The sequence below is a fragment of the Lotus japonicus genome, chromosome 1, assembly GCF_012489685.1.
Source record: "Lotus japonicus ecotype B-129 chromosome 1, LjGifu_v1.2".
Taxonomy (NCBI): Eukaryota; Viridiplantae; Streptophyta; class Magnoliopsida; order Fabales; family Fabaceae; genus Lotus; species Lotus japonicus.
This window is the reverse complement of record NC_080041.1, coordinates 6541278-6562735: the sequence shown is the minus strand read 5'-3', so window position 1 is coordinate 6562735 and position 21458 is coordinate 6541278. Positions and strand designations below refer to the sequence as shown.

The window sequence follows — 21458 nt, the reverse complement described above, 5'->3', positions numbered from 1 at the left end:
CCTTGAAATCCAAATCTGAAAAGGCTAAGGTTGAGAAGTCAAAGGCTCTTCAAGCTGAAGAAGAAGAATCTGAAGAAGCATCAGAAGATTCTGATGAAGATGAGCTGACTCTGATCTCCAAGAGACTCAACCGCATCTGGAAGCACAGGCAGAGCAAGTTCAAAGGCTCTGGAAAGGCAAAAGGAAAGTATGAGTCCTCAGGCCAGAAGAAGTCTTCAATCAAGGAAGTCACATGTTTTGAGTGCAAAGAATCTGGGCACTACAAAAGTGATTGTCCAAAGTTGAAGAAAGACAAGAAGCCAAAGAAGCACTTCAAGACGAAGAAGAGTCTGATGGTGACATTTGATGAATCAGAGTCAGAGGATGTTGACTCTGATGGTGAAGTCCAAGGACTCATGGCAATTGTCAAAGACAAGGAAGCAGAGTCAAAGGAAGCTGTTGACTCTGACTCAGAATCAGAAGGAGATCCTAACTCAGACGATGAAAATGAGGTATTTGCTTCTTTCTCTACCTCTGAACTGAAACATGCTTTGTCTGATATCATGGATAAGTATAACTCTTTATTGTCTAAGCATAAAAAGTTGAAAAAGAACTTATCTGTTGTCTCCAAGACTCCTTCTGAACATGAGAAAATTATTTCTGATTTGAAAAATGAAAATCATGCTTTGGTAAATTCTAACTCCGTGCTTAAGAACCAGATTGCTAAGTTAGAAGAAATTGTTGCCTGTGATGCCTCTGATTGTAGAAATGAATCTAAGTATGAAAAGTCTTTTCAAAGATTCCTAGCTAAAAGCGTGGATAGAAGCTTAATGACTTCAATGATCTATGGCGTAAGCAGAAATGGAATGCATGGCATTGGCTATTCTAAACCAATTAGAAATGAGCCTTCTGTGTCTAAAGCTAAATCCTTGTATGAATGCTTTGTTCCCTCTGGTACCATATTGCCTGATCCTGTACCTGCTAAAATTGCTAAAAACCCTCTTAAAAAGGGATCTTTCTCTATGACTAAATATCATGCAAATATTCCTTTAAAATATTATGTTGAGACACCCAAGGTGATCAGAACCTCTGGGGTGACTAACAAAAGAGGACCCAGAAAGTGGGTACCTAAGGACAAAATTATCTATGTTGCAGATATCCTTGATAGCTCCACTGAAACACCAATCATGGTATCTGGACAGTGGATGCTCGCGTCACATGACGGGAGAAAAGCGTATGTTCCGAGAGCTGAAACTTAAGCCTGGAGGCGAAGTTGGCTTCGGAGGAAATGAAAAGGGTAAAATTGTTGGTACTGGTACTATTTGTGTAGATATAGTCCATGCATTGATAATGTTTTATTGGTAGACGGTTTAACACATAACTTATTGTCTATAAGTCAATTAGCTGACAAGGGTTATGATGTTATATTCAATCAAAAGTCCTGCCGGGCTGTAAGTCAGATCGATGGCTCTGTTCTGTTTAACAGCAAGAGGAAGAACAACATTTATAAGATCAGATTATCTGAGTTGGAGGCTCAGAATGTGAAGTGCCTTCTGTCTGTTAATGAAGAGCAGTGGGTATGGCATAGACGGTTAGGGCATGCCATTATGAGAAAGATTTCTCAGCTGAGCAAGCTAAACCTTGTCAGGGGCTTACCCAATATGAAGTTCGCTTCAGACGCTCTTTTTGAAGCATGTCAGAAAGGCAAATTCACAAAAGTCCCTTTCAAGGCAAAGAATGTTGTCTCAACCTCAAGGCCGTTAGAACTTCTGCATATCGACCTGTTTGGACCAGTGAAAACTGAGTCTATAGGTGGCAAGAGATATGGGATGGTTATCGTTGATGACTATAGCCGTTGGACATGGGTAAAGTTTCTAACCCGCAAGGATGAGTCTCATGCTGTGTTCTCTACCTTCATTGCTCAAGTGCAAAACGAGAAGGCTTGTAGGATTGTGCGTGTCAGAAGTGACCATGGTGGAGAGTTTGAGAATGACAAGTTTGAGAGTCTGTTTGATTCCTATGGAATTGCACATGATTTCTCTTGTCCCAGAACTCCTCAACAAAATGGTGTTGTTGAGAGGAAGAACAGAACTCTTCAGGAGATGGCTAGAACCATGTTCCAAGAAACTGGCATGGCTAAGCACTTTTGGGCAGAGGCAGTAAATACAGCATGTTACATTCAGAACAGAATCTCTGTGAGACCAATTCTGAATAAGACTCCTTATGAATTGTGGAAGAACATAAAACCCAACATTTCTTATTTTCATCCTTTTGGCTGTGTTTGTTATGTTCTCAATACTAAGGATAGATTGCATAAATTTGATGCTAAGTCTTCTAAGTGTCTATTACTTGGTTATTCTGATAGATCTAAAGGCTTTAGATTTTATAATACTGATGCTAAGACTATTGAAGAATCTATTCATGTTAGATTTGATGATAAGCTTGACTCTGACCAGTCAAAGCTAGTTGAAAAGTTTGCAGATTTAAGCATTAATGTTTCTGACAAAGGCAAAGCTCCAGAGGAAGTTGAGCCAGAGGAAGATGAACCAGAGGAAGAAGCTGGTCCCTCTAACTCACAAACTCTGAAGAAGAGCAGAATCACTGCAGCTCACCCTAAGGAATTGATTCTGGGAAACAAAGATGAACCAGTCAGAACCAGATCTGCCTTCAGACCCTCTGAAGAGACCTTGCTGAGTCTGAAAGGATTGGTGTCCTTAATTGAACCCAAGTCCATAGATGAAGCTCTTCAGGACAAGGATTGGATTCTGGCCATGGAAGAAGAATTGAATCCATTTTCCAAGAACGATGTTTGGAGCTTAGTGAAGAAGCCTGAGAATGTTCATGTTATTGGAACGAAATGGGTATTCAGAAACAAGCTAAATGAGAAAGGAGAAGTAGTCAGAAACAAGGCAAGGCTAGTTGCTCAAGGCTACAGCCAGCGGAAGGAATAGACTACACTGAAACATTTGCTCCGGTAGCAAGACTGGAGGCAATCAGACTGTTGATCTCTTTCTCAGTAAATCACAACATAGTTCTACATCAGATGGACGTAAAGAGTGCCTTCCTAAATGGTTATATCTCAGAGGAAGTCTATGTTCATCAACCCCCAGGTTTTGAAGATGAAAAGAAACCAGACCATGTGTTCAAATTGAAGAAATCACTCTACGGTCTGAAGCAAGCTCCCAGAGCATGGTATGAGAGACTTAGCTCATTCCTTCTGGAGAATGAGTTTGTAAGGGGTAAAGTAGATACAACTCTTTTTTGCAAGACTTATAAAGATGATATCTTAATTGTGCAAATTTATGTTGATGATATTATATTTGGTTCTGCTAATCAATCTCTATGCAAAGAATTTTCTGAGATGATGCAGGCTGAATTTGAGATGAGTATGATGGGAGAATTAAAGTACTTTCTGGGAATACAAGTTGATCAAACACCAGAAGGAACATATATCCATCAGAGCAAGTACACTAAAGAACTTCTGAAGAAGTTCAATATGCTGGAATCTACAGTGGCCAAGACTCCAATGCATCCTACATGCATTTTGGAGAAAGAAGATAAAAGTGGTAAAGTATGTCAGAAGCTCTATCGTGGAATGATAGGTTCACTTCTATACTTAACTGCATCTAGGCCAGACATATTATTTAGTGTTCACTTATGTGCTCGTTTCCAATCAGATCCAAGGGAAACCCACTTAACTGCTGTTAAGAGGATCCTAAGGTATCTGAAAGGCACCACTAACCTTGGCTTGATGTATAAGAAAACATCAGAGTATAAGCTTTCAGGTTATTGTGATGCTGATTATGCTGGAGATAGAACAGAGAGAAAAAGTACTTCTGGAAATTGTCAATTTCTGGGAAGCAATCTAGTCTCATGGGCAAGCAAGAGGCAATCAACCATTGCACTATCAACTGCAGAGGCAGAATATATCTCAGCAGCAATATGCAGCACTCAGATGCTCTGGATGAAACATCAGCTGGAGGATTATCAGATCCTTGAGAGCAATATCCCAATTTATTGTGATAACACTGCTGCAATCTCGTTGAGCAAGAATCCTATCTTGCATTCAAGGGCAAAGCACATTGAGGTAAAGTATCACTTCATTAGAGATTATGTGCAGAAGGGCGTACTTCTTCTGAAGTTTGTTGATACTGACCATCAATGGGCAGATATCTTTACAAAGCCCTTAGCAGAGGATAGATTTAATTTTATTCTGAAAAATCTAAACATGGACTTTTGTCCAGAGTGAAGATGGATCAGAACCTCTGACTATGATACTTCTTGATCAGAAGATGTCTAGTCCAGAAGGTAACTCAATCAGAGTGTGTGTGCCCACTGGTACTGACTCTGAAGCTGAGACAACAACACGTGTGTCAGAATTTCTGATGCATAGTTCCTTGTGCCCGTGTGACAGTCTGTTATGATTGCGTGTAGATATGCTTATCTCCTGTGTGTGATTGTGTATTTTACTGTTACTATCTATCTTTAATTTTCAACTGTTGATCTTAAAGTGCTTTTTGAATCAACAACGGTTATTTGATAAAACCCACTATACACACACGTTCTCGTTCACTTCCGGTTTTCACTCTCGCACTCTCTGCTTTTCAAAACCGCTTTTCTTGATTTCTCTCTCGATCTCTCTTCATCCTTCAAACTTCATCTTCTACCTCAAACCTTCAACCTCTTCAAAATGGTGAGACAAACCAGAAGATCTACTGCAGATGCACCTCAGTTCCCTCACATGGAAGTTGGTTTGGCAACGGGTCAAAGGGGCTCTGAGAACCCGGCACAAGAACAAGTTCAAGCTCAAGAGCAGATTGTTCCTATTGCAGAACGGGGCTGTGCCGTTCACTGCGTTTTTGCTCCTGAGGAACTCCAAGTCCTGGCAGAATGGAGATTCAACCTCGATAACTTGGCTGCAAATGGGTTTGATCTTCGTCCTGAAGTCCAAGCTCAAGGTTGGGGAAACTATTTCAATCGACTTCGAGGACCGGTGTAAGAGAAATTGGTAAAGGAATTCTGGAAGCACGCAGACTGCGATGACACTCAGGTGGTCTCTCACATTCTTGGCAGGAAGATCATTATCACTGAGAAGTCATTCGTGAATCTGCTAGGTGCAGATACTGCTTATGGGTATCGTTTCCAACTGACGGAATCGAAGCTGAAACCCGGCACCAAGGACATAGTCAACCAGGCTCTGTACACCACCTTCAAACCGGGCAAGACAAGTTACAAGGTGATGGATCTTCACCCCAAACTCAGAATCTGGCACAAGATCCTGCTCAACTGCATCAATCAGAGACCGAAGGGCAGTTCCCCAGATTACATCAACTTCAACCAGAAGGCGATGCTGTTCTTCATTCAAGACAAGGAGAAGATCTGCCTTCCCTACTTCCTGTTCTCCTACTTAAAGGAATGCATCCGGAAGTCTCGCACCACCGCCTCCATCAAGTCTGCAATCAAATACATCCCTTTTGGGAGGCTGCTCTCAGACTTTCTCATTGAAAGCAACTTGGTGCAAGATTTGATCAATGCTGGTTGCACAGAGGATTTGAGCACAATTGTCAGTGATGTCTTCACTGCAAACTCCTTGAAGAAGATGGGCTTAATCCAGAAGAAGATTGCTCCTGCTCATGAAGACACATCTTCTGAGATCAGAGGAAGAAGGATGCCTCTGAATGACTACCCTCTGTGGACTCAAGCAGACAATCCTGACGCCATCAGATGCTATGTTGAAGATCTAAGGGCTCAAGGATTCGAAATTGACCTTGATGATTTCGTCAGCAGACTACCACCAGCTCCAGAGTTTCCTTCTCCTCCCAAGAAGAAAACCAAGAGGAAGATGGTTCTGGAAGAATCCTCAGAGGAATCTGATGTCCCTCTGGTCAAGAAGACGAAGAGAAAGCCTGATGATGGTGATGATGATGATAGTGAGGATGGTCCTCCCCAGAAGAAGAAGAAGAAAGTCAAAATCGTGGTGAAGCCTACTCGGGTGGAACCAGCTGCTGCAGTGGTCAGAAGGACTGAACCTCCTGCCAGAGTGACTCGATCATCAGCACATTCAAGTAAGCCTGCACTTGCTTCTGATGATGATTTGAATTTATTTGATGCACTTCCTATTTCTGCCTTGCTTCAACACTCCTCAAATCCCCTCACTCCTATTCCTGAATCCCAGCCAGCCGAACAAACCACCTCTCCACCACATTCCCCAAGATCCTCCTTCTTTCAACCTTCTCCTACTGAAGCACCTCTCTGGAATTTGCTTCAGAACCCAACCTCTAGGTCAGAAGATCCAACCTCTCTCCTTACCATTCCATACGACCCATTATCTTCTGAACCAATCGTCCAAGACCAACCTGAGCCCAACCAAACAGAACCACAACCCAGAACGTCTGATCACTCTGCTCCCAGAGCATCAGCACGTCCTGCTGCCAGAACCACGGATACAGACTCTTCAACCGCCTTCACACCTGTATCCTTCCCAATCAATGTTATTGACTCTCCTCCCTCCAATACCTCTGAATCAATTAGAAAATTCATGGAGGTTAGAAAAGAAAAGGTATCTGCCTTGGAAGAGTATTACCTTACCTGTCCAAGCCCTAGGAGATATCCTGGCCCTAGACCTGAACGTCTAGTTGACCCAGATGAACCTATCTTGGCCAATCCTATCCAAGAGGCAGACCCCTTAGCTCAACAAGCTCACCCTGTCCCTGACCAACAAGAGCCCATTCAACCAGACCCTGAACCCGAACAATCAGTGTCTAACCAATCCTCGGTTAGATCACCTCACCCTCTGGTTGAAACTTCAGACCCTCACCTTGGAACCTCTGAACCCAATGCTCCCAGGATTAACATTGGTTCTCCACAAGGTGCCTCTGAAGCTCATAGCAGCAATCACCCAGCCTCTCCTGAACCCAACCTCTCCATAATTCCCTATACTCACCTTCAACCCACATGTCTCTCTGAGTGCATCAATATCTTCTATCATGAAGCCTCTTTGAGGCTCCGCAATGTGCACGGTCAGACTGATCTCAGTGAGAATGCTGAAAATGTGGCCGATGAGTGGAACAATCTGAGCACTTGGCTAGTGGCTCAAGTTCCAATTATGATGCAGCTCCTGCATGCAGAGGGCAGTCAGAGCATTGAGGCTGCAAAGCAAAGGCTTGCTAGGAGGGTGGCTCTTCACGAACTAGAACAGAGAAATAAGCTTCTTGAAGCTATTGAAGAAGCCAAGAGAAAGAAAGAACAAGCAGAAGAAGCTGCACGTCAAGCAGCAGCTCAGGCTGAACAAGCCAGACTTGAGGCAGAGCGTCTTGAAGCTGAGGCTGAGGCAGAGCGACTTGCACCGGTTGTGTTTACTCCTGCTGCTTCCGCTTCCATTCCAGAACCTCAAGCTGCTCAGAATGTTCCTTCCAGTTCTACTCAGACAAGCTCTTCCAGACTCGACACCATGGAACAACGTCTTGACACTCATGAATCCGTGCTGATTGAGATGAAGCAAATGATGATGGAACTTCTGAGACGCACTGCCAAACCTTAGTTTTTAGGATCTCTTCTTTTTCTTCTTTTTCGTTAACTTTGTTTTCCTTTTGTTAAACTCTGTTTCTTTTTATTTATTTATTCTCTTTTGTTCGTTTGTGATTATATATGCATATCTATATACTTATGTCACATATGTTTGCAAAAGTCTTTTTTATTCATTGTTCTATGTTTACATCATATTTCTTTCCATCATATAATCTAGAATGGAGGATCTCTCCTCATTCTTCTGCACTCCTGGCGCTGCTCTGACCTATCCTTCTCCAGACGATCCAGTACATGCTGGATGTTGCTGAGCCTGATCTTTAGCTCATCCCTCTCCAGAATGTCTTCTGAAGTCCTGAGCTTCTCTTCCAAGATTTCTTTTTCTTCCAGCAGCTTGAGTTCAAGCCGGCTGAGTTCTTGCACCTCCTCCACGAAGGCAAGAAATTCCTTCAGGTCTCTCTCCAACTCTGGACGCAGGTCCTCTTCCAGCAGTGTCCGTGTCAGCTCCGCGATGGTTGTTGCACCCTCTGGATGCCTGATGTTCAGGAACAAGTCCTCTTCAAAGGCCTTCTTCCTCAGCTCTTCTAGTGCTACGTTGTATGATGCCATTCTTTTTTAATGAAACTTGTTCGAGGTGTGAAGCTTACCTTTCTCTCCAACGCTTTATATAGGCTTCACTTTCTCTCTGAAAGTTAATGCTCTTACGGTTTCTCGAGGTTAAGTTCTTGGTAACTGACCCTTCTATTTACTCACTTGACCGGTGGTAAACGTTCATCCCTTGCATTAACTCTTCTATTTATTTTCGCCTAACTCTGATTCTTACATCGTTTTCATTTTCTTTTAAACTTAGACCTTCTCTAAGGGGGAGTACCTTGTACTTCAAGCTAAGTTTTTCACACCCCAAGCTTTTTGCTTATGACAAAAAGGGGGAGTAAACCCAGTTTTTGATGTGTAAGATGTGTTAGTGTGATTTATTTTTCTTTTGGAGAATTTAAGAGTTCCACCTTCATGACCATAGATGTGTCACTGGGCAAATACAAGGAATACATTTCACTTCTTCTGAAGTGATTATAAGTTGACTCTGATACCCAAGACTCTGATACCTTGTCCATGACTCTGATCACTTATGCGCTCTGATTATTCGTTTTTCATCTATGTCATAAGCTTTTCACTCTGAACTCTTATATGTTTTAGCTCAGAATCTAGACTTTACTAACGTTTTCATCAAGTATTAGATTCAGGGGGAGCTAAGCTCAGAATCAAGCAGTGACTTGAATTCAGAATGAGCAAGATAAACTATTCACATCAGGATAAGTCTTATTCTATATCTCTAAACTCTGAGTGAATTCAGTTTAATGTTTAAGAATTGTTCATCAAAAATCTTAGTTTTGTCATCATCAAAAAGGGGGAGATTGTAAGATCAAGTTTTGATCTAGTAGTACAACTCTATGTTTTGATGATTACAAGTTAACCTTTTGATATGAACAATTGTGGTACTCTAACGTGTTTTTCTGAGTGTGCTATTTACAGGCTCTGACCTCAACTCAATCTCACACAAATCAGAAGCACTGTGTATAAAGAGTGACCCAAGCAACGCTTTCGCATTCACCATGTTCAGTATGAACAGTGGAAAAGCTTCAGAAGTTCTAAAGCTATACAAACTCTGATGTGGACTCAGTCGCTAGAAGCTCTGAAGATCCAGAAGTTCTGATAACCAAGAAACACTGAAGGTTCAGATGTTCTGATGGTGTAGAAGACTCTGAAGATCCAGAAGCTGAATAGTGGAAACTCTGAAGTCCAGAAGCAAGAAACTCTGAAGGCCATGTTCTTCCCTCTGAGTTCAGAATCAGAAGATACAATGGTCAGAGGATCTGTGCTTTCCCTCTGACTCTGATCAACCGGCTTCACAAGTTCCAATATGAAGTATTCCCCTGATCAGAAGTCTCCTAGGTTAAAAGGTCAAGTCGCTATCCAAGTACAAAAGCAAGTGTACCTTCCTGACGACCTACCTAACGTTCTCAGCCACAGCAGAAGCTGGATTTTCCAGAACTGCCCTCCAACGGTAGCATTTCCCATGCAACGCTCAACCCTAATCCTTGGAGTATATATAGAGGCTGAAGATTGAAAGAAGCGGCAAAAAAGAAAACTAAGAAAGAAACACATATACGCGCAAGACATATTCAAAATATTCTAAGCTTTCTTTCATCTTGAAATTCATTGTGTTTACTATAAGCTTTTTAGAAGCACTTTCTTTGTAAACAAGAACTTCATATACAGTTGTATAGTTTGCCTTTAGGAGATCAAGGTTGATCGGATCCTAGAGAAGACTAAGAGAGTGAATCTTAGTGTGAGCTAAGTCAGTGTAATTGTTAGTCACTTGTAGGTTTCAAGTGCAGTTGTAACTCTTACCTGATTAGTGGATTGCCTTCATTCTAAGAAGGAAGAAATCACCTTAACGGGTGGACTGGAGTAGCTTGAGTGATTTATCAAGTGAACCAGGATAAAATCCTTGTGTGCTTTTCTATCTCTTATCTTTAGCACTTAAGTTCTCGAAAGATTTGTCAAAATCTTTAAGGTGGAAGTTTTGTTCTGAAAACGTTATTCAAACCCCCCCTTTCTACCGTTTTTCATACCTTCAACTGTCAAAAAAAAAACCTATCACTCATTCTCATTCAGTAACAAACCCAAACTCATTCATCTCTCATCTCTCCATCGTGTTTCCTGTTCGACATGAAGAACTTGAAGAACTCCAGCAGTTAGGGTTTATCCTCCTTGCAATCCCCTAACCTGCGTTCGGCTCCATCTCCTCCCCCATAAAAAATTTGCAAATCCCAGAATCGCCTCCTCCATCGCGCATGTGCAAGTCCCCACACCCGATTATACTCCATCTCATCTGTGGAAGGCACGATTTTGTGTGCCCTGTCGTCAATCTTTCTGTTGGATACACGATTTGGTAAGCCCTATCCATTTCTTCTGAAAACAATCCGTCGTTCCTTCGATTTGGGCCATAAATTGCTGACATCGTGTCTTCTGATTTCAGGGTTTCTGGTTTCATTGCTGTTGATGATGTCTTCTCATACCCAGGAGTCTCGGTCCAACTGGCATAATGATGAACCCCCGGTGCAGTCCCCAGTACAGGTAACTCTTAAGTGTTCTCCCTTTTTCTTCATTATTTCTGAAACTTACATACCTGGGTTAGGATTAGGAAGTTGCATCTGAAAGTTACATACCTGTAACTGGATAAGTAGTGTTTTACTTGCATCTGAAAGTTATGGTTTTTCTTTTGCACAAAGAGGCTTAGTAAGATGCCTGGTTTTTCTTTTGCCAAATTAGACAATTTTAGGCATAACATGTGATTGTCTAAATTGAGAAGCAAGGCTTGTGGAAATTCCACACCATAGCTGTGTTATGGGTTGTGTGGAAAATGAAGTTCTGAAAATTACATAACTGTGTTAGACTGGAAAATAATGTACTGAAAATTACATTGTTGTGTTATGCTTGGTGCTTGGTGTACCATTTATGCTTTGTCTAAAAAATTAAGTTCTTATTTGCTGATTTGGTTGTCTGCCAGGATGCACAAGATGTGGTTCGATTAGTTGTAGAAGGTGATGGTGATGTTGAAGTGCAAGAACATCATCTCATTGTGCCAGTTGGATCTCTTGGTGAAGAAGATGTGAGTGATGAAGAGGATGGGAGTGATGAAGATGATTTGAGTGATGAAGAAGATGTGAGTGATGAAGAAGATGGGAGTGATGAAGAAGAATCTCAAAATGCAGTTGAGGAACAGGTTCTTGATATGGCTGAAAATGAAATTGTTGTGAATGGTTTACAAGACTTGGGGAGTGTAAATTTCAAAGAATTGTCTTTGAATGACATTCTTCGATATCACTTTCCGGATCACGAAGTTGGTTACCTGTTCTATAGCTGGTATGCTCGGATGCACGGATTTGCTGCTAGAAAGAGCAGGACCATTAAAAACAAAGCTGGAGAGGTTATTTAACAAACACTAGTCTGCTTTAGAGAGGGTAAAAGGAAAGAGTATGCAGGTCATGCTGGTGAAAAGAGAAAGCGGTTTCCAAAAAAAGACACAAGATGTGAGTGTAAGGCTCATTGCATGCTCCATGTTTTGAAGGTTGACAACCGTTGGCATGTTAAATCTGTTTGTGATGACCACAATCATGTACTTGTTGGAGATGATTTGATTGGATTGGCACCTGCACATAGGAGAATGAACGAGGATGACATTACTCAGTTGAATTGTTATAGGATGTCAGGAATCAGCACTCCAAAAGCTTATGGTGTGTTTGCCAACCAGATGGGTGGATACCAAAATGTTCCTTTTGGTCCTAGACAAATGTGGAATGAACGATTTAAAAAGAAGGAGGACAACGTATGTGATGCGAGAGGTGTGATTAGCTTTTTGCGTAAGTTGAAGGAAAATGATCCTGACCTGTTTTGGAAACACACTTATGATGAGAATCGAAGGCTAGACAAGTTGTTTTGGAGCGATGGTTGCAGCCGTGACAACTATTCTTTGTTTGGTGATGTGTTGGCATTTGATGCAACTTACAAGAAGAACAAGTACAAGCGGCCTCTTGTGATATTCTCTGGGGTTAATCATCACAACCAGACGATTATATTTGCTGCTGCTCTAGTTTCCAATGAGTAAGAGGATACATATGTTTGGTTGCTTCAAAATTTGTTAGATGCAATTCACGGGAAGTTTCCAGTGTCAGTGATCACAGATGGAGATCCAGCAATGAAAAAGGTGATACGAAAGGTTTTACCAAATGCTCACCACAGGTTATGTGCTTGACATCTTCTCCGCAATGCAGTAAGCAATGTTGCTGAACCAAAATTCATTCAAATGTTCACTAGATGCATGCTTTGGGATCTTGAAGTTGCTGATTTTGAGAGAAAATTTGCTGAAATGGTTATTGAATGTGGATGTCAAGACAATGTGTGGGTTCAAGACTTGTATGCGCGGAAGAAGATGTGGGCTACTGCACACATGCGGGGTGAATTCTTTGCGGGCTTTCGTACAACCTCTCGGGTTGAGGGATTACATGCCCAAGTTGGCAAGATATATCTTTTCATTATTTATTTAATATTTTATTACAATATTCAATTATTATTTTTAAAAGCTATTCAATCAATTTTAGCATTAACATTTTTTTTTGAACGAGCATTAATGGTTGTTTAAAATAGGAAAAAATTTGAAATTTATGTAGTGATTGGAGAAACTTAATAATGAGTATGGAGAAACCTAATAATGATTGTTTTAATGGTTGTTTAAAATAGAAAAAAAAATTGAAATTTGATTGACTTTTTTTAATATAGTTGTATTTTAATATATTAAAAGAAACGACATATGAATGTCAATATTTTTTTCATTAATATATGTTTATTTTTTAAATTAATGAATTATTATTTTAATATTTTTGTTTTTTGGTAATATTTGTAAAAACAAATCTGGATTTCATGCTATTTTTTCGTTAATATCAGTTTTTTTAAGACATTATTCAATTAAAATGTTCAAATTCTTAATTTCATATAATTGTTAAATGTATAATTTTTCATTATTTATTTAACATTTTAAAAAATTATGCAATTATTATTTTCAAATCTTTATTTTCGTATTATTTAATTCAATGAGTGTTAGGCATTATTTTTGCAATGTTTTCAAAGTTATGGTTATAAAAGAAAACTGAAAATTAAAATGTAATTAAATTAGACCACAATAATTAAGGTGAGTTATGATTGAATGTTGTGTCAAAAAAGTAAATTGGTTTTTTTTCTTGGAGGTAAAATGGATAACTTTGGAGGTGCCATGTGTCATAGGTTTCTAGAATAAAACCTTATTTTCATATATATATAGAGATAGATGAGACTTACTTGGTTACTCCACTCATTTACTCTTCATCTACTAAAAGGCATTTATCAAAAAAACCAGCATTTATCAAATGATTTTCACATCGGTGTTCATTAGAAAATATCTAACCCCATTTACTCATGTCTTTTGGTTGCTCCATACTTCATGTTTTTCAATATAAAAAAAAAATCGTCGAACTCTTTGCCTCCATACGTTTGGATGTTAAAAAAATTCTGGCTCTAGGAGTAGTTTAAATTAAAATGTGTTTACCTCCTAAATTTTCAATTGTTTCCCACCATAATTTTAATTTGTGGCTCTATTTATATAAGAAATCTGAACATAAAAAATATCATATACTCTAACAATGGCTACCGATCATATTGCCTTTTGGTTTGCCGTTTGGAATTAATAGTTGGCATTGGAATTGGTTTAATAAATTACTCCACGGTTATGGAAACCTTCAACAATGCACTCTTGGATAATTGTGTGAGTAATTAAGAAGAGTTTTAATTGAAGGGTAAAATTGGTAAAAATAAATAATACACTCTTGAACTTTGTAAAGTGTCAGTTAATTAGAAACAAAATTCAGCCAAAATTAGTACCAATTATTTAGGAACGGAGGGAGTAGCAATTTGGTGATGGCTGGTGAGACCAGTGATTATCCTGTCAACATATATATATAGACTTGAAAAATCCAAGTCTTCACTCAAGTCTCCCTATAAAAGTAAAAAGGATGGCATGGAAGTCTTACACATGGATGGAAATTATACAATTTCCGTATCAAGCACGCTTTATGTATTTTCCTCCATGACTTATACTTAGAACTTTTAGTCTATATATAAATGGACGTTCATGAATTGGTTTTCATACAAAATTAATTCTCTAGTTTCCTACCATAGAAAGAAGAATATCAAGAGCCGAGTTTAAGATCCTAAACCGTGAAAATTTCCATCTAGCTTCTTCTATTTTCACATGGGGTGGTTTCTTTTACTACCATATTTTATCTTCCACTTGTTCTTGTTGCTCCTTCATTTTCCTTCGTACACTTACTCACTGTGCAACTATCATGACAACTCTGCCTTAATCCAATTCAAGAACTCATTTGTTGTCAACAGTTCCGATGATCAGCCTTTCACTTTTCAACGTGATGATGGTTTGTCTCCTTGTTCTTCTTTTTCTTCTAAGACAGAGTCCTGGAAAAATGGAACAGATTGTTGCAAGTGGGATGGGGTCACGTGCGACGACGCCGTATCAGGCCGCGTGATTGGTCTCGACCTTACCTGCGGGCATCTTCGAGGTGAGTTCCATCCCAATAACACCATATTCCAGCTCAAGCACCTTCAACAACTCAACCTTGCTTATAATCATTTTACTGGGTCTCTATTATATTCTGGAATTGGTGGTCTCTTGAAACTCACACATCTGAATTTGTCATTCTCTGGAATCAGTGGTGATATTCCCTCCACAATCTCTCACTTGTCTAAACTTGAATCACTTGATCTCAGCAACTTTGAAATGAGATTTGATCCATCCACATGGAAGAAACTCATTCTTAACACAAGTAATTTAAGGGAGCTTCATCTGGATCACGTGAACATGTCTTCAATCAGAGAGAACTCTTTGTCACTGCTGAACAATTTTTCATCCTCTTTGGTCTCTCTTCATCTAGAAGACACTGGATTACAAGGGAAACTTCCAAGTAACATCCTCTGTTTACCCAGTCTTGAAGAACTAGTTTTGTCGTGGAATGTAGAGCTCAGAGGTCAACTTCCAAAGTCCAACTGGAGCACTACACTAAGGTACTTGGATCTCTATGAAACCTCATTCTCAGGAGAAATTCCAGATTCCATAGGCCATTTGAAATCTCTTGAAAAACTTGTTCTGTTCGGCAGCAATTTCAATGGAATGATTCCTTTATCTTTTTCAAACCTCACTCAACTAACATATTTGAGCCTCGGGGCAAATCAGTTTCATGGTGAGATCTCATCATTACTTTCAATTCTCGACCCATCATTGTTATGGTTGGATCTTGGTGACAACCAGTTTACAGGGTCAATTGGTGAATTCTCAACTAATTCTTTGAATTATTTGTCTCTCTCTACCATCAAATTACAAGGTAAGTTTCCAGACTCAATATTTGAATTTGAAAATCTTACTTACTTGGATTTGTCATCAACTCAGTTGAGTGGCCCCGTGGATTTCCACCAATTTTCAAAGCTTGAGAGTCTAAAATACCTCGATCTTTCTCACAATAGTTTTCTGTTAATTAATAGCAGTGTTGAACATCTCTTACCAAACCTTGAAAGTTTATTTCTATCTTCTTGTAATATTACCGGCAGTTTTCCTAAATTCTTAGCACAATTTCAAAATCTAATAGAATTAGATCTTTCTAATAATAATATTTATGGAAAGATTCCCAAAGGGTTTCATGAGAAGCTCCACTCGTGGAACAACATTTTCAAAATTGACCTTCGTCACAACAAACTTCAAGGTGATCTTCCAATCCCACCCTATGGCATTGTATACTTCCTTCTGTCGGACAACAACTTCATTGGTGGAATCTCTTCAACAATATGTGATGCAAGCTCCATCAATATACTCGACTTGGCTCACAACAACTTGACTGGCACGATTCCACAATGCCTAGGCAATGCAACCTATATCAATTATGAAATCAACTTGGCTCATAACAACTTGATTGGTATGATTCCACAAGGTCTGTGCAATGCAAGCCACATCATTTACATCGACTTAGCTCACAACAACTTGACTGGAACAATTCCACAATGCCTATGCAATGCAAGCTCCCTCAATATGCTTAGTTTGGCTCACAACAACTTGACCGGCACGATTCCACAGTGCCTGGGGTCATTTCATGATCTTGTGGTGTTGGATTTGCAAATGAACAACCTTCATGGAAGCATCCCTAGAAACTTTTCCAAGAGAAATGACTTTGAGACAATAAAGTTGAATGGAAATCGATTGGATGGACCATTACCACAGGCTTTGGCCCAGTGCACAAAACTCGAAGTTTTGGACCTTGGAGACAACAACATAGAAGATTCATTTCCTAGTTGGCTAGAAACTCTACAAGAGTTAAAAGTACTCCGTTTACGGTCAAACAAACTTCGTGGTATCATCACATGTCCCAACTCCAAGCATTCATTCCCCAAGTTGAGAATTCTTGATGTCGCAAATAACAATTTTAGTGGCTCCTTGCCAGCATCATGCTTCATGAACTTTCAAGCAATGAAGAATGTTGACGACAATCGAACTGGTTCACTGTATGTGGGTAGCAGCAACTTGTACGTGTCTTTCGGATATTACTATAATGATTCTGTGATGGTTGTAATGAAAGGTCAATATAGGGAGCTAGTGAGAATATTGACTACTTACACAATCCTTGATTTATCAAATAACATGTTTGAAGGAGAAGTTCCTATGGTCATTGGACAATTAAATTCACTTAAAGGGCTTAACCTTTCACACAATGGAATCAATGGTACCATTCCACATTCATTGAGTAATTTGAGAAATTTGGAATGGTTGGACCTCTCAAGGAACCGGTTAACAGGAGAGATTCCTTGGAAAATGAGAAATTTGCATTTTCTCTCTTTGTTGAACCTTTCACAAAACCATCTTGAGGGAATCATACCTACTGGTGGACAGTTTGACACATTTGAAAATTCTTCTTATGGAGAAAATCCAATGTTGTGTGGACTCCCTTTGTCAAAATCTTGCAATAAGGATGAAGAACAACCACCACATTCAACATTTCAGGATGATGAAGAATCAGGATTTGGTTGGAAATCTGTGGCTGTGGGATATGCATGTGGGGCTGTGGTTGGGATGCTCTTGGCATACAACTTATTCTTGACAGCAAAACCCCAATGGCTTGCGTCACTTGTTGAAGGTGTGTTTGGAATAAGAGTGAAAAGGACAAACAACAGAGCTCGTGCAAACCGTAGAGGAATGAATTAGTTCAATATGGTTCTTTTTTAATATTTAAATGCAGTTGTTTGTAACTTCTCTGTGTGAGAAATGAATTCTTATATCTCTCTAATACTATTAAGAGTTCTATTTCATGTTGTCATGCAAATAAAAAAATTGTGATCAATTCCTTGAGTTTTCAAGTGTCAGAGCAGATGCAAGTATTTCTTAGAGAATGTGCCCAAAGATAAGGGGAAAAAATGGGAGGAATTTATTATGGTCATCTAAAAAGTGGTGCATGGTTGCACATTTGCCTTTTAACCTGCAATAGCAAGTTTAGCAGGTAATATGTATTTTTTTAAAAAAAGATATTTAAAATATGATGATATAATTAGAGAAATATTTATTGAATAATTATAGTTAAGTGGGTATGGTAACTCTTTGGCACTTCTTGAAGGTATGAAAAACGGTAGAAAGGGGGGGTTTGAATAACGTTTTCAGAACAAAACTTCCACCTTAAAGATTTTGACAAATCTTTCGAGAACTTAAGTGCTAAAGATAAGAGATAGAAAAGCACACAAGGATTTTATCCTGGTTCACTTGATAAATCACTCAAGCTACTCCAGTCCACCCGTTAAGGTGATTTCTTCCTTCTTAGAATGAAGGCAATCCACTAATCAGGTAAGAGTTACAACTGCACTTGAAACCTACAAGTGACTAACAATTACACTGACTTAGCTCACACTAAGATTCACTCTCTTAGTCTTCTCTAGGATCCGATCAACCTTGATCTCCTAAAGGCAAACTATACAACTGTATATGAAGTTCTTGTTTACAAAGAAAGTGCTTCTAAAAAGCTTATAGTAAACACAATGAATTTCAAGATGAAAGAAAGCTTAGAATATTTTGAATATGTCTTGCGCGTATATGTGTTTCTTTCTTAGTTTTCTTTTTTTGCCGCTTCTTTCAATCTTCAGCCTCTATATATACTCCAAGGATTAGGGTTGAGCGTTGCATGGGAAATGCTACCGTTGGAGGGCAGTTCTGGAAAATCCAGCTTCTGCTGTGGCTGAGAACGTTAGGTAGGTCGTCAGGAAGGTACACTTGCTTTTGTACTTGGATAGCGACTTGACCTTTTAACCTAGGAGACTTCTGATCAGGGGAATACTTCATATTGGAACTTGTGAAGCCGGTTGATCAGAGTCAGAGGGAAAGCACAGATCCTCTGACCATTGTATCTTCTGATTCTGAACTCAGAGGGAAGAACATGGCCTTCAGAGTTTCTTGCTTCTGGACTTCAGAGTTTCCACTATTCAGCTTCTGGATCTTCAGAGTCTTCTACACCATCAGAACATCTGAACCTTCAGTGTTTCTTGGTTATCAGAACTTCTGGATCTTCAGAGCTTCTAGCGACTGAGTCCACATCAGAGTTTGTATAGCTTCAGAACTTCTGAAGCTTTTCCACTGTTCATACTGAACATGGTGAATGCGAAAGCGTTGCTTGGGTTACCCTTTATACACAGTGCTTCTGATTTGTGTGAGATTGAGTTGAGGTCAGAGCCTGTAAATAGCACACTCAGAAAAACACGTTAGAGTACCACAATTGTTCATATCAAAAGGTTAACTTGTAATCATCAAAACATAGAGTTGTACTACTAGATCAAAACTTGATCTTACACTTCTTGTGCTGGGTTTTTAACACCAGAGCCTATTTTTCAATTAGGGAGTATTAGTGATTAGTTTTGATTAGTTTAGGTTTTTATTTAGATTAGGTTTTTATTTAGGTTAGGGGTTTTATTAATTTTTATTTATTTATGGTTTAATATATGAGTTGGAATTAAAAAATAAAGTTTTATAATTTTTTCATTTATAAAAAATAAAAAATGTCACGTGGAATTGATGACTGGGATAAAATTGAAGGCTGACACACTTTGACCTTAATTGAATTAAAAAAAATTCTTAGGGTTAAGCCTTAATTTCAGGCCCTGGAACTGATTCTCTTTACAATTACAGGGGTCTTCTGATTGTTAAGCCTATTTTTTGTAGTATTCTAAAGTCGAGATGTTAAAATATATTATATTTTCAACTTATCAATATAAGGATTTATCTAATAAGGACCCGTAAAAAATATACAAATATGATCAAGTGACCTTTTTTTTAGAAAGTGAAAATATATATGCTTAATTGCTCTTTTGGTCCCCCACTTTATTCAATCGTGCAATTTTGGTCCTTAACAAAATTTATTAGCACTTTGCGTACCCCACATTAACTTTTGTTTGCACTTTTGGTTTTCCGTCCACTTTCATCCAATATTTAACAGTTTTTTTGTTAAAAAATTAATTAAAAATAAAAATAAAAATGAAAACCCAGAACATTATGAATATTCATCTTCTCCAAGCATCTTCTTCATCATCTTCATCTAAAAACCCAGCAACCCTCACGTATGTCCCCAAGCCATGGCTTCAAAGCAGCAAAATCCCCATCATAAGAGGAAAAATTAGTACCCATATGGCCATATCAGCACCCCCAAACCAAACCCCTTAATCCCCCAAATGCATAACACACAAATTTCATGCATTCAAAATGAGAATTCCACCCAAAACTTGAACGAGAACCTGAATTTGTGAGCATACAAGTCAGTGTTACTCTCGCCATGGGAACACGAAAGAGAAATCATGAGATGAAGAACCCAGAAAATTACCCCTTCAATTGTCAACAGAGAAACATCAAAAGTGTCACCAGCTCAAATCCAAATCCTACCCTAGAATCCCCAAACCCAGATCTGATTGGTTCCTCTTTTTCCCCATCGGGATTCGACTTTGCAGTTCCTCCACCTACTGTGAACCTTCTTCAACATCCTCCGCCACCGGGAGCACTCGTTCTTCAGTTTGTAATTCGGTTTCTCATTGGAGTGCTCTATTTGCATTTCTTGAAAGGTGGGGTGTAATGGGACTGTAGCTTTGTTCTGAGATCTACAATTCTTTACCTCTTTTTATAAGCCTTATGTGAACACGTATTGCACAAGGGCATGGATCAAATCTGGATTTGGGGATTCTAGGTTAGTGTCAAGGTTTCTTGGATTTGGGGTTTTTTTCGTTTTGGTGTTTTTCTTTCCCTTTTGTTCCCTTTATTTTTTATGTAGACGAAGGTGGAATCATAGAGGTTGAAAGGATTTTCAGATTTGAAGATGAATAACATGATGAGGAAGATAAAAGAATGTTTGAAGAAGATGAAGATATTCAAGAACTTTATGGATCTCTGGGTTTTGGTTTTTGTTTTTTATTTTTAATTAATTTCTTAACAAAAAACCGTTAAATATTGGATGAGAGTGGACGGAAAACCAAAAGTGCAAACGGAAGTTAACGTGGAGGAAGCAAAGTGCTAATAAATTTTGTTAAGGACCAAAATCGCACGATTGAATAAAGTGGGCGACCAAAAGTGCAGTTAAGCTAAACATATATTAATAAATCAAGGTCTGAAAGCATGTTTTTCGAAACGAAAAACCAAACACGGCCGATCTGCTACAGAATAAAGAGCAAATCATCAAAAAGACATAGACAAAAAGACCCCAACAGACAAAAGAAAACAACCCTAACAACTCGGGCAAAAACCACCATATAATAGAAAAGCCCAAAAAGTAATCAAAACTATAAGCCAAAAACCACGAAACCAGAAGCAAGATACCAAAGAACCAAACACTAATGCATTCTCGTATTATTTTTACAAAATGTTGTGTTAGTTTTCATTTCATTTGTCCAGACAAAACATACTCTATACTCTAGTGTTAGGTTTATGTAATTCCACAAATAGCTTGGGGGTTCCTGAAAGGAACACCTACTAACTCGTAAAAATAGTGTTGCTTCCAAACCATTTGAAATTCTGGCAACCGTATGACATATGTTCTACCAAATGTCTAAGACACCTTGTATAACATTACACAAATAACAACGTGCAAATAAGCAAGTTAAAGGACAAAAATAATAAAATCAACACAAGAGAATGTTAACCCAGTTCGGTACAATATCACCTACGTCTGGAGGGTTTTCACCCGAGAAAGATAATCCACTACTAGGTTCTTGGTGACTCTCCCACATATAACAACCTCCAATCTACAACTCAATGCTAGAACCTTCCGTCCTTAACCTTGTCACTC

General features: G+C 39.0%; 1 protein-coding gene across 1 annotated transcript; it reads left to right on the top strand.

The window, feature by feature from the left end:
* Positions 1-14147: 14147 nt before the first annotated feature.
* On the top strand, positions 14148-17514 carry LOC130733284 (receptor-like protein 7). The gene has a single exon (XM_057585413.1). The coding sequence runs from the start codon at positions 14348-14350 to the stop codon at positions 17354-17356; it is 3009 nt and encodes a 1002-aa protein (XP_057441396.1). The 5' UTR covers positions 14148-14347; the 3' UTR covers positions 17357-17514.
* Positions 17515-21458: the final 3944 nt, after the last annotated feature.

What these genes read in the sequence shown, in the direction of transcription:
- LOC130733284 (XM_057585413.1), top strand. Translation starts at nt 14,348, where the DNA reads ATGGGGTGGTTTCTTTTACTACCATATTTTATCTTCCACTTGTTCTTG.